The following is a 13,196-nucleotide window of genomic DNA, read 5'->3' as shown; positions in this document are numbered from 1 at the left end:
GGATGCTTCAGCCGCAACAAGTCGGGTGCAAAACCGATGTAAAAAAGCAATGCCGTCAACCACAATAACAAAGCGCCAAAATCGGATTGGATTGCATCGGCTGAGGTTGGCTTCAGAGAGAGTGGCTCCAATGTGGCTAAGCGTCACGCAACGTTGCCTATATTAGCACAAACTTATCTTTTACGCCTGAGACGCAGATACTGAAACACAATATTGAAAATACAAATATTTTAACCACGTTTTTTTTTTATTAATAACCATTTGCATGCAGTACGCTAGGAATTCAAGGATTTTCAAGGAGCAGCAAAAATTCCAGGATTTTCAAAAACCTTGAAAATGAAATTTTCAAATTCAAGTTTTCAAGGTTTTCAAGGACCTGTGCGCACCCTGTAAGAGCAGATTTATTAAGCGGGAGAAAAAAAACTGCAAGTTTTGACAACTAAAGTTGTGAATGCGTTCGTTATGCAAGTGCGTTCATTACTCGAGTAGATATGGTAAAATCACTGGAGATAGAAACCAGTGGTGGTGGAGGGCTTTGGCAAAAACCACAGTAGTGATGTATGTGCCTAACAAGCAGTGGTCCGAGATGATTCGAGTTGCAATTAAAGAGATTCTTTTTTTACGCTGCCTTAGTACAAAACCAGCCAACTCCAAGGATTTTATTGCATTTAAGCACCAATTCCATTTAACCGATTTCCATTTATCTCTAGATTCCACTGTATATACAGTCGAACCCGGTTATATCGAACCCGGATATATCGAAATTTGGTTATATCGAACTCACGAAATATCCCCTTGAAAATCCCATGTAAAAGTATAGGAAAGCCGCGTCATATATCGAACTCAATTTCACCGGTCGTTCGATATATCGAACTCCGCACAACGCACTGGAAAGTGTGCCTTCCCCAAACACGATCGCATCACCCTTGGCCGTTTGCCGCGTGACGTTTTCAAGCCACGTGCGGAAGGAATGAGAGGCGACGGCTGGTCTTCGCAGCGCCGCGCCCATTCCCCAAAGGCGCGCGCATCTGCAGTTGTTTCATGCACATGACGTTTGCAAGCCATGTGCGTGGGTGTGCCCATTCTTTTGCCGAGCTATATCTCTCCTTCAGCACGCGCAACGCATGCGCCAAGCCAGCTCAGCCCGTTTTTAGCAGACGTTGGACGCTTTCTCCAGCGTGTGTTGCGAACCTTCTGCGTGCGGCGGCGCAGCGGCTGACGTGGCTATGGCGCCTGCGGATGTTAAAAAGCGGCAGCTCTGTGTTTTTTTTTGAGAGAGTCATTTTTTCTTATTGTTGTGCTGTACGCGCGGCGTAGCGTAAGATATGGCGGCTGCGGATGTTAGGGAAGCGGCAGGCTTTTTTTTTTTTTTTTTTTGTGGGGATGTTTATTATATATATTTTTTTTATCGTTTATCCTTGCATGTATGAACCAGCGAAACCATGCGGTCAGCTGCTGCGATCATGACGCCCGCCACAAGCGCAGCGTGACAAATCGAACCAGGCTTGTGCAATCAAGCCATCACGGGCACTCTACCAAGTTCGCTCCCCGCCACCGCAGGAGCTATCAAAAGATAAACGCGCCCTGACGTTATCGCTGCGCAGCATCTTGGCACGCTGCCAATGAGCTGTGGATGAGACGACCGAAACGGACTGACACGCGCCATCGACATGCAAGCGAAAATGCTCGCGATTTCTGCGGCCGCGGCGACACAGAAACCTTGTTTTGAGCTGCCGCGGTGGCTCGAGCGGCGAGAGGGACGCAGTTCCAACAGGTTTGAAAACTTTCGCTCTGTCGCTGCCGCTCGTCGCTGAGATCGCTCAGTCGCTTGCATGTGAGCGAGCTGGCCTTAACGCATTTTTGTTTTGTTTTTTTTTTTTTCAAATTCTCGTGTGCAAAAGTGGAGGGTGGGTTCATTATGCGAGTGGGTTGATTACGCGACAAATACGGTATCGTTTTTTCGCACCGTAACTGCCGTCACAAGCCGATTTTTGTATATCGAATTATCGATATATCGAACTATTTCGCGATCCCCTTCGAGTTCGATATATCCGGGTTCGACTGTACTACATGTAACTATGGATGCACCATTCCGGATACCTGTACATCCCACAATACATCGGGCATTTTTGCTCTCTTTAAATTATCAAAATTACTTGCAATGAGAGCCATTTAACTCGATCTCACACATCAAGTGCACACCCTTAGAGCCTCCCTGTATCCAAACAATGTCGCGAACACTCACCTTGGGGGCCTGTCCAGAGGCCAGCAGTGAAGACACTGCCGGTGCCAGCAGGCCTACTGCCTCGATCAGCGGTGGAACGCCCCGCAGGCAGCCAACCAAGTCCTGCACCGGACGTACCAGCTTTCCACCAGATGCTGAGCGGCGTGCCTGTGCGATCATGTCCAGTTGGAGAAAAGGGAGAATTACCAAGACTCACAGCAATGCGGTCAAACAGGAGCAGTTGTTCTCATTTTTTTAGCTCAAGTGTTGTACATTACTTAAACAAAGGAATTACGCTTGCGCCCGTCTATGTCCTCTTCACGTCCGTGTCTTTTTTAGCGCAATTCCCTTAAGTATGTACGACCGACTCGCCCAACAAAGTGCTCTCAGTGTTGTACACACACATTCTTTCCTCAGCTACTGCTCTCTCGCAGTTCACTGAAGGTGCAACAGCCAGTGAAATGCAAACAGAACGAGGCTGTACTTTTCACCCGATGCACTATAACGACAACTCGGCGAAGCTTGCCAATTGGTTCGCTTTGCCTTTGCTTGGTATATACTTTCTGTGACCATCCTGCCAGTTCTGTGCATGGTGTGTCGGCTTCTAGTTTTCCGCCAACATGCCATTTCCTCTCTAACTGCTAGATCCTTAATCTGACTTCAAGATTCGTCATTAGGTTTCAGGTTTCAGCCTCAGCAATGGCAGCAAAGTATGCGTCTGGTGCCATTTACCCACTTCCCTTTTCAAGAAGAAGGTAATTTGGTGTTTACAAGCTAGGCGTACCAGGGAAAGACTGCAAATTTAAGGTCCTTCGTCAATAAATATGAAAGAGAAACTTGAACTGGGCCAAAGGAAATCTATGCATACAACCTCTTATTCCACTTATTTTAGACTCGGGGCTTTCAAATTACAGTTCACGTTATTCCATTCTGTGCATCAGGTAGGCCCTGCAGAGAGGTGGCACTAAAGCATGTCCTCACTTCCAATGCTACCAAAATATCTGCCAATTGTTTTGCCCAAGTGTAATGTACTGTCACGCAAGACTGACATATCCACATTTGCGCAGCCTATTGGCACTTTGCTTTTCTCTTCTGCAAGACACATGTTGGTGGTCACAACACCCAGACCGACCCCCCACCCCCCCCACACACACAAACCACAGGTTCACCTTGAAGCATGACTTTGCGCGAGTGCGGTTCGCAACTAGGGGTGTGCAAAGATTCAAAATTTAAAATATGAATCGGATACGTTTGTTTTTCGATTCTTATTGAAAAAACTGATATTCAAAATTGCAGAATATGACGAAAATTTTTTAATTCACCACACTGCATGCTTCACCGCAATACATGCTCAAAATGCAGCGAGACCGTTTTCTGAGAAGGGATGTTCCTTTTTGAAAAAAAGAATTTTCTTGACAGCAAGCGCAAAGAGAAGAATTTGATGAAACCAGGGAATATACCCTCAGTCTCACATTGTGTTTCTCTCAAATGCAGACAACCATCATGCAGGTGTTCATCAAATAAAATTACTTTGATGCAAATGGTCTGTGGCAGTTTTTTCAGGCCCATTCAATAATTTGAGCTTTCGGTTAATTTGGACATTTTATCTGGACCCTTGAAAGCTAAATTGATGAGGGTTTACTATATTCAGCAGCAGCATGATAGCTACACCCAGTTTCGTGCAAGTGCTTCTTGAACAAATAAATGGGATGTGGAATTCTGCCAAAAATTATATTCGATTTTTCAGTAGCCGACGCACTTCTGTACAATTCTAGTTTAATTTTACTTGCACGTCATATTAATTCTGAAATAAACAAGACAAAGAATGTTTGCTACTTTTTATTTTCAAATTTTATTATTGATCAGATATTCAACACTCAGAGGCATTTTTTTTCCCGCACTCATATTTGATTCGTACTCGAAAATTTCATTTATTCACACACCCCTATTTACATCACATGTTGTGCCATTTTCTTGATGGAAGTTTGGTGCCAGGTCGGACATGACAGCAGTTAGCCAATCAGGGGCCAGTGGACGAAACTGCCGGTGGATAGGGCAACAGTGCTTACTTGGGTAAAATAAGAGTACAGCTGTGCATGCAAGTGATGTTTTTCTTTAACCAATGTAAAGTGTACCACAGAGCGATTTTGTGGTAGATTACGGTAGCAGAGCCAAGCATTTGCAATCTTCTTGGAGCTTTGCATCGATTTTATTAAACCGTTGCCCCTGAATGCATTTCCTTACAACACAAATCATACAGCCACAGATGGTGCTGGCAGAGTCGACCGGTGCCATTCAGACAGAGGAGGAATATAATGGAGCTATTCTTAGAGCAGGTTCACGGTGCCTGCTTTGAGCCAAGACAGAGTAACTGGCTGCTCCCCTTGCCCAGCACAACAGCGTGAAGTGCACCAGAGAAAACCTACCCACCTCTCCCGGACTCACATTGGAAATGGCACCCAGGGCCCAGGCCAGTGCTTGGCAGTAGGGCTGCAGCTCAGCCAGGGCGCTGCCACGGTGTGGCCGCTGCCCCCAGCGGGCAGGGACTGAGAGTACGGAGGGCCCCGGGGAAGAGCCACCTGTGAGAGCATGAAGACAGCACACAGCTGTGTCCAGTAACAGCAACCTAGAGCCTTTCTCAGCACCTGGCTAGGTGTACCCGCTGCATCTACATTATCCCTGCATACTTCTCATGCTCTTTCATTCACGTGATTTCCCGCCACTCCTGCTACCATTACCTTCTCTTGGAATCCAGTCCATCACCATTAATGATCTTTCCTGGTAATTACATGCACTGGGCACGGCAATTTTCTCTTCTTCACTGAAACTATACGCGGAATAACTTTCTGCGGCTATGCGGCAAAAGCTATGCAGCTGAAGAGCATCAGCTGACTCCGCAGGAGAATGTAGTCCCTCAAGAAATATAGCGAATCATGCTCTGGAATACTGTACCATAATAGAATGGTTAACATTCTATTAGATCAATATTACATTACAAGACAGAACAGCATGAGTATAACAAACCGTGCACACACCGATGGCTGTGCTACCTGTCAGCGGCCCTTCAAAGTGTAGGCAGGCTGAGTCTGCACGGCAATTTTGATATGCTTTCATAATTGCACTTGTTTTGACAACATACTTTGCATACACTATTCATTAGACACACATTTACGCGCACATAGGCCTTCGATAATGTAAAAGAAACACATTTCTGTGTATCTGACTGCACGAAAACTATTATTTCTCAGGCAAGACAAAACTGAAACCAAAATCATAAATGAGGTTAGATATGACTGAACAGTAGCTAGCTTGGCTAGTTTATGCAAAGTAATCTTAACAAACAGCGCAAAGGACCGGACAAGAAAGATGTTGTTGTCCTTATCCCGTCCTTTGTGCTGTTTGTTATGAGCTTGAACTACCTATTAGCGTAGTACTAGTGCAAGGGAAGCTCTGGTTTTGTCGCCTTGAGTATTCCCCAATAGGGCAGAAACATGAAGGTAACGAAGTAGGTTCAACTGTTGAGGTATGATGGCTGGAAGAGGGCAGTAGGACAGGCGACATATTCACGCCTTGTGAGGAGGCGCGATCCGCATTGCCGTATTTACTTGCGTAATGCTGGCATTTTCCACACTGATGTCAAAAATTGGAATTTTTTTTTCCCTGCATAATCACGCACCCCCAAAATTACCACCGTGAGAGTCATCTGGATGGATGGATGGATGGATGGAATATAGGAGCGTACCCTTTGAAACGGGGTGGTAGCAGTTGCTATCATGCTCATTTTTTCCCCTATATCTTAATTATTGTTTTAGATTGGTTAACTATACCATCGTTCTAATTATTGAATTTTTGTTTTTTCATTACTAACATTATGTCACTTTTCTGCTTTTAAGCCATCAATCTTCCAATCGTTTTTTTGCTAGCTTCTACCGCAGGTTCATTCATCCGGCCACTGGTATCTCTAAACCCTAGAGCTTCAGGAAGAGTGACTGCACCTGCATCGACTTCCGGATGGATACCATTACATTTGAATATAATATGATTAATTGTTTCTGTGGATTTACCCCATCCTGCACATGTGTCATCTTCATGGTTAAATTCCTTTTTTTTTAGCTGCGTGTTCTAAGGCCCCCTGATCTAGCTTCAAAAAGTAGGGCACTGTGTCTTGAGTTATCAAAGAAAGCTTTCTTCCTGATCTGCCTTTTCCACTTTCGGTATAGTTCCACACTTTTTTTTTTTCCATCAAATTTATCCAATTTTTACCTTCTGTGTTTTTCACCTGTTGCTTAACGCTTTTTATTTCTTCGTCCTTGTGACCAGCATACTTACTGGTCAGTTTCCTAGTTCTTTTCCTCCATTCTGAGCCAACACTTTTTAGGTATAGGTATTTAAATAATTTAGCTGCCCATCTGTTACTGTCCAATTTCCTCAGGCGTTCCTCATATAATATTTTACTCTGAGCTTCCCGTACTTCGAAAGATGCCCAGCCCATCTTTCCCTGTACCGCCTCATTTGTAGTTTTGCCGTGGGCACCTAGTGCTAATCGTCCAACAGATCTCTGATTTATTTCTAATGTCGACTGTACCTCTGCTTGTAGGCACAAAACTGCATTTCCGAAAGTAAGTCCGGGCATCATAATCCCTTTCCAAATATCCCTCAAAACCTCATACCTGTTGTATCCCCACAATGCCCTATGCTTCATTATCCCGGCATTCCTTCGCCCTTTGGCCTTAAGTGATTGCTCATGCTTTCCAATGTATGCCAATCCTTCGTTTACCCATACCCCAGATATTTATATTCAGCTACTTTAGGTATTTCATGGCCTTGTATTTTAAGACCCTGATCAGTTGAGCCGTTGAAAATCATCAGACCAGACTTAACTGCGCTGGAACTGAAGCCTAGAGTGTCCCCTTCGTCTCCGCAATACTTAACTAGAGTTTGCAATTCTTCCAGACTCTCAGCTAGCAGCACAATATCGTCGGCATACATCAAACCGGGAAGGCGCTGCTCTACCGCCTTTCCACCTAATCTATATGTCAGGTTAAAACCTAGGTTACTGTCATGTATCCTCCGTTCCAGGTTTATCATATAAAGCATGAACAGCACCGGTGATAGAAGACAGCCTTGTCTTAATCCTTTGCATACTTTGACATGTTGCATACTTTCTGCTACGTCATTTCTACTTTGTTATCTCGGTATATTTCCTGTAGGAAATCTGTTATTTCATGACCGATACCTTCTTCTTTTAATATGTTCCACAGGAGCTCCCTGTTTACGTTGTCGTACGCCCCGTTTATGTCCAGGAAGGCCAAATACAAAGGTCTATTTTCCACTCTAGATATTTCGATGCATTGGGTAAGCACGAACAGGCAGTCGTCTAAGCGCCTACCATTTCTAAAGCCGTTCTGAAGTTCTCCGAGTATCTTGTTACTTTCTACCCATGCTTGCACCTTTAATTTCACCGCCTGCATGGCTAACCTGTACATAACAGATGTTATGATAATCGACCTGTAGGATTTTATGTGCATCCTATTTCCTTTCCCTTTACAAATCAAATTCATTTTACTCAGCCGCCAGCTGTCTGGAATTTTCTTATTTGTTATGACTGTTTCCGAAGCTTTTAACAACGTTTCCTTACTTCTTGGACCAAGTTTATTAACCAGCTTGATCGGAATTCCATCTGCCAGTAGCAGCAAGCGCCATCTTTGGAGCGCTACTGAAACTAGCTGGCCTAGTTGTGTGTGCGCACAACCAGGTGGCGATTTGTTTTGTTCCAACACCTACCACGTTCTTGGTGCTGCATCACGCAAGCTATACAGCTGTTTTTAAGCTGAAAACTATCGAGTACACACTAGAGTATGGCAACCGCGCTGCCAGCAAGAACTTCGGCGTCAATGAGTTCTGCGTAGTACGCTACTGGAGACAGCAATTGCAGTGTTGACACGAACTTGGATCAAGACTCTGATCAAGAGTAGAACTGTATGGTCTGCATTGAACATTATGCCATGAAACGCGGGGAGTGATGATGAGCTGCATGTGGCAAATAAAATGTTTTAGATGCTTTTGGCGGCACTGTACTTCTATAACACAGGTAAGTTCTGCTTGAAAGCAATATCTTGGTTATAATTACAATAGCTGGCCTAAGAATACCGATTCACGCCTATTTAAATTTGCCCCCCGCCGGGGCGGCGCAGTGGTTACGGCGCTCGACTACTGTGCCCAAGGAAGCGGGATCGAATCCCGGCCTCGGCGGCTGCGTTTCGATGGAGGCGAAACGGTGTGGCGTGCGTGTGCTGTGCGATGTCAGTGCACGTTAAAGAACACCAGGAGGTCGAAACTCCCGGAGTCCTCCACTACGGCGTCTCTCATAGCCTGAGTCGCTTTGGGACTTTAAACCCCACAAACCTAACCAAACCAAACCAACCAAACCTATTGAAATTTGCTTTCAGTGTTCCAAAATATCAGCTCGAAATTATTCCTTCTATAATTATCGCACCACCGATTTCATATCAATTTTCCGCGATAAAATGGGCGAGCATTATGCAAGTATACCGTCGTGCCCCGTTAATATGGACGACCCGAATTATGGACAGTTTTTCTGGGGATGAAACTTTTTCAATGTATTTATGCCTCGTTAATATGGAAACTCGCTGTCTGGACAATGGACAGGGGAAGGATGCACGCGCCCCACTTGGGCCCATGTATTTTTGTATCGTTAATATGGACAGTGCTTGAAAAAATCAGAGGAGTCCGAACGTAAGTTAAAGAAGGACGTGCCGTCCGCGAACCTACGCGACAGCCGATAGGGGCGGGATGCCTGAACGAGTCCCGTGGGGTTGAAAAGAACCAAAGCGAGCGTGTCGTCGTTTATTTTTTTTTGGGGGGGGGGGACACAAGAGCGGAGAGAGGAACGTACACAGCGAACCGAGGGTCAGCGTAAGAAAGACCCTGAAAGGGGGGAACCCAGAGATTTCTGGGTGCAGCGGAAGTGCCGCCGCAGTCGGGAAAACAGCAACATGTGGTTGCAATAAATTCTGCTGAACGTGAAAGAGAGGCCGGTAAAAGCGTAATAAAGAAATGGCAGGAAGAAAGACAAGTGCCTACAGTGGCGGTGGGAACTGAAGTTTTCTTTCCCAAAGCGCAATGTGTGTTCCATGAAGCCGTTAACGCTTTTCGGTGAGAGTTAAGACACACTCACAAAGTAGAGCGACAAAAGAAAGGCGATGTACGAACACGTAACTGGGACCGGGCGTCCCGTCCTGGACGCGCTTCCCTCTCATGCTCCTGGTTTTCGTCCCTGTTGCGCTGCCAAACTGCCAAACTTTGCACACTAGGCGGTCCGCATGTCGGCTTCGCTTTGAGTCAACGATGCAGCCTTGACAAGGTCTGAGCTCTTCGTAGTCGGCTAGCCGTCGTTCTAAACTGTACTTCAGCTCGCAGTGTTTGTTTTATAGGAACACATAAAAATGGCGCCAAGAAGATGGGATGTTTGATAGCCCTCTGCGTAGCAGCTTGTCAACTTGACTCCCTTGCTTCCTTACAGGAACAGTACAAGGCAAAAAAAGAAAGAATCAGGAGAACGAAAAAGCAGAAAGGTTAACTAGGCAAAAAAGTGCAAAGCATCAGGAGCTTGTATCCCTCAACTTGAGTCTGGCTTTTGGCATGGCGGGAGCAAAAGAACAAAGCTGAACGCAGGCGCGAAGAAATCTGTGAATACAAGTGGCAAAAGCCATCTCAGTCAATCCAAGCCGCGAGGGACTAGTATCGACAGCTCAGCTGTTTCCTCGCCTCAGGAGAATCTCAAGCAGCTACTTAGCGGCTACTTTGCTCAGTCAAGAGGCCATTTTGGAAGTGGCGGTGAGTAGAGAATCAGACGCTGATTCATCGGCCAGTGAGGAGTTCGTGCTCTAAAGTTAGACCAACACAAAGCCCAACATCACGGGTGTCCTGGTAAGCGAGTCGCTTTAGACTGCACTACAATTTTTCGAAGACAACAATGACAACGATAATGCACTCAAAATTGCCGGTGTTCTGTGAAATTTTGAGTCCAGTGCACACCGTTATGTACAAAAGCAGTCGTTAATTACAATTCTTTTTTCTCAATAAAATCCTTTTCGTTTTTATTCATGACTCGCTATTATGGATGACTCGCTTTATGGACAGTTTTGGTCGGAAACCAAAGTGTCCATATTAACGAGGCACGACTGTATACGGTAGATTTCCCGGCACCGCAACGGGCGCTGCAGTGCTCTAGTGTGCAAGCAGAAGCCGCTGCCCAATGGTGCCACGCGAGCGAGTGAGATGGGCCTTGCCGAGTGCAGCAGCATGGGTGTGGGTGAGCTCTGCTGCATTTAGCTAGGACGGCTAATTGGGCTAGTTGGTATGGAATCATAATAATGGAACAGCGCAAAAAGAAGACGAACAAGAAAAGAAAAGAACATACAGTAAAACCTCGATAATTCGAACTCGATTAATTCGAAATCCCGGATAATTCGAAGGTTTTCTGCGGTCCCGTATTTTCCAATGTAAATTTGGCCGGATAATTCGAACAGGCGGCCTGCGCCAGCCCGGTTAATTCGAAAATTTGGACTGCTATGCGGCAATGCCTGATCCATGTTTCGCCGCAAACCCGGCGAAATGACGGCCCTACAGAGCCGCGAGGCAAAGCCACATAGTAATGGTGATGATTTATAGGCGAAGCGCCCCAGCCGGAGCACTCTCTGCACAAAAATCGGTCCACAGTGCGCCTCGCGCACCGCCGAAACACGCGCCTGCAGAGAAGACGTGCTTCACTGCAACACGGCGGGCATACCGGTTTTTATCACGTGACCTCGCCCCCACTCCATCCCTTGGTGTGCTTCGCCCACTCTTCCCCCGTGCCTCCGACGCTGCAAGTACGCCACCACCACCGCCGCGCCGGTCTCGCCTGTGCCATTTCTTTGTGTTGTGCGCTGTGGTTAGGGGTCGGCTACTGTGCCGTTTTTTTGGGCGGGACTGTGCAGAAGTGCTAGCTTTGTGACCGTAGCAGTGCAGAAATGCCAAAGTACAAGACTTTAACGCTGCAGCAGAAGTTCTGCTTGATACAGGAAGCAGGCAAGAGCGCTTGTTCGAAGACCGAGGATGAGTCCAACGCAGTCGGCTTCGCCGAGTATATCAACATTGAGAGCGAAGAGCAGACTGGCTACTCTGACTTGGAGAGTGAGATCACTGCTGGTACGAACATGCGCGATGACAGCGACGATAGCGACGACGTCACCGACGAGCCTCCCCGAGCACCTGCTCTTGGTGAAGTTATCGGATCGCTGAACGTTATCCGCAGTTTTGTTGAGTGCCGTGGTGGAAGTTCAGAGATGTTTCGTCTATTTGACCAACTCAAGAGCATGACCTTAGGAGCCGCAAACTACCGGACGCGGCAAACCAGCATCTCTGATTACTTTCAGTAGTAATTCAAAATATGCCGAATAAAGGTGACACGTTCCTGCAACGAATTTTTTTGCCTAAGTCTTATTTCTTGGTGTGTTGGGTTAATTCGAAAACCCGCTTAATTCGAAGATTTCTCGCGGTCCCGATGACTTCGAATTAATGAGGTTGTACTCTACAAGGCGCTTATTATCAACTGAATTTTATTGGAAAAAACGCATCTCTTTTTAAGGGGGACGAGGGTCTTAAAATTGACTTCTTTAGTTGTGGGTAGAATCTCACGAAACTTTGCACACAGATGCAGTTTTCTCTTCCGATTTCAAAAATGTAATCATAATTGAGCTGGTGGTCTTAGATCAAAAATATCTATTAAAGTCCAGAGCATAATTAGTGAATTTCTTACACAGCTTTAATTAACTTTCTCACTGCATTTTGTTGCTTTTAATTACATGAATTGACATCCTTCATTTTCCTGTAAAGGCACATCATCCTCTCATATTATGCCTAGAGTAAAAGGCTTCACTATTTGACACTGAAACCCATTAAGCTAGTCTCAAATTGATATTTATCCATTGCCTAAACAAAAAAACTAAATATCATCGGGTACCTCATTTTTCTCTGAAGAAAATGGTATCAAAGTTATTTGTGTGAATAAAGAAGTTATTAAAACCCTGCGTAAGACTGTAGAGATTGACCAAAAATATGAAACCGAGATAACGGCATTTGAAGTTTGACCACATATTATAACTTGAACGATCAGTAGCCTCACTGTGATATTTCTCTCCAAAAATGGCATGCTCTTCCCATTTGCAAAACTGTCTTTGGATTTTGAATATGTCAAATAAAGCTGAAGCAATCACAATTACCCATGGCCAAGATAGTGTATGCTATTAGGAAATCAGCAAAATTTTGGATATGCAATATTATTTTAATGGTAATTTGCACCCAGTGCTGTGACACTGTTGCACCCAGTGCTGTGACACTGTTCCCGTGTTCCGCTAAATTTGACGGCAGAACATCGAGGCAGCCAGTTTGGAGCAGTTTTGGAATTGCATTTTGGAGCAGCATGGAGCAGCAAAAACAGTTTGGAGCTGAATGGAGCAAATGGAGTACCATTTCCACACCTGCGTTATGTCCGGCTGATTGCAAAACGTAATATACGACCATAGTGTGTCAAAATTTCGAACATAGTAACTGGGAAATTGTGTTTTCCGGGAACATATTAACCGGAAGAAAAATAACAGTTTCATCTTACTAGTGCTCGCCTATAGGGCTGAAATGTAGAAGCTAACAGAGAGCGTTCTACTGAAACTGAGGACAACGCAAATAGCTATGGACTGGAAAATGGTAGGTGTAATGTTAAGAAATAGGAAGCGTGCAGAGTGGGTAAGAAAAATAACTCGAGTCAATGCCCAGCGTCGTGTGGTGCAGCGTAATTGACGTAACAATATTAGAGTGGAAATTAGGAAGATAAAATGGACATGGGCAGGGCACGTAGTTCGAAGAGAGGACAACCGATGGTCGAAAAGTGTCACAAATTGGATACCAAAGG

The 13,196-nt window shown here is 45.3% G+C and overlaps 1 protein-coding gene and 1 pseudogene across 4 annotated transcripts in view; both read right to left on the bottom strand.

Annotated features, from left to right (window-relative positions):
- The window catches only part of LOC146201211 (telomere-associated protein RIF1-like), a 310,221-nt gene that overhangs the window by 158,406 nt on the left and 138,619 nt on the right, over positions 1–13,196 (bottom strand). For 3 of the 4 annotated variants that reach the window (XM_084595678.1, XM_084595679.1, XM_084595681.1), the window contains exons 19-20: positions 4,655–4,803; positions 2,246–2,392 (exon numbers count right to left, since the gene is read on the bottom strand). In XM_084595678.1, the coding sequence (XP_084451804.1) occupies positions 2,246–2,392; positions 4,655–4,803 (296 nt within the window). The remainder of the gene's footprint in view (positions 1–2,245; positions 2,393–4,654; positions 4,804–13,196) is intronic. The other variant, XM_084595680.1, reaches the window with a different exon arrangement.
- The window catches only part of LOC146201212 (uncharacterized), a 90,679-nt pseudogene that overhangs the window by 2,292 nt on the left and 75,191 nt on the right, over positions 1–13,196 (bottom strand).

Source organism: Amblyomma maculatum, chromosome 2, assembly GCF_055883805.1.
Source record: "Amblyomma maculatum isolate TAMU_Amacu chromosome 2, ASM5588380v1, whole genome shotgun sequence".
In the NCBI taxonomy this organism is placed as follows: Eukaryota; Metazoa; Arthropoda; class Arachnida; order Ixodida; family Ixodidae; genus Amblyomma; species Amblyomma maculatum.
Note: the sequence above shows the minus strand (reverse complement) of the source record. Positions and strands in the feature narration are given on the sequence as shown.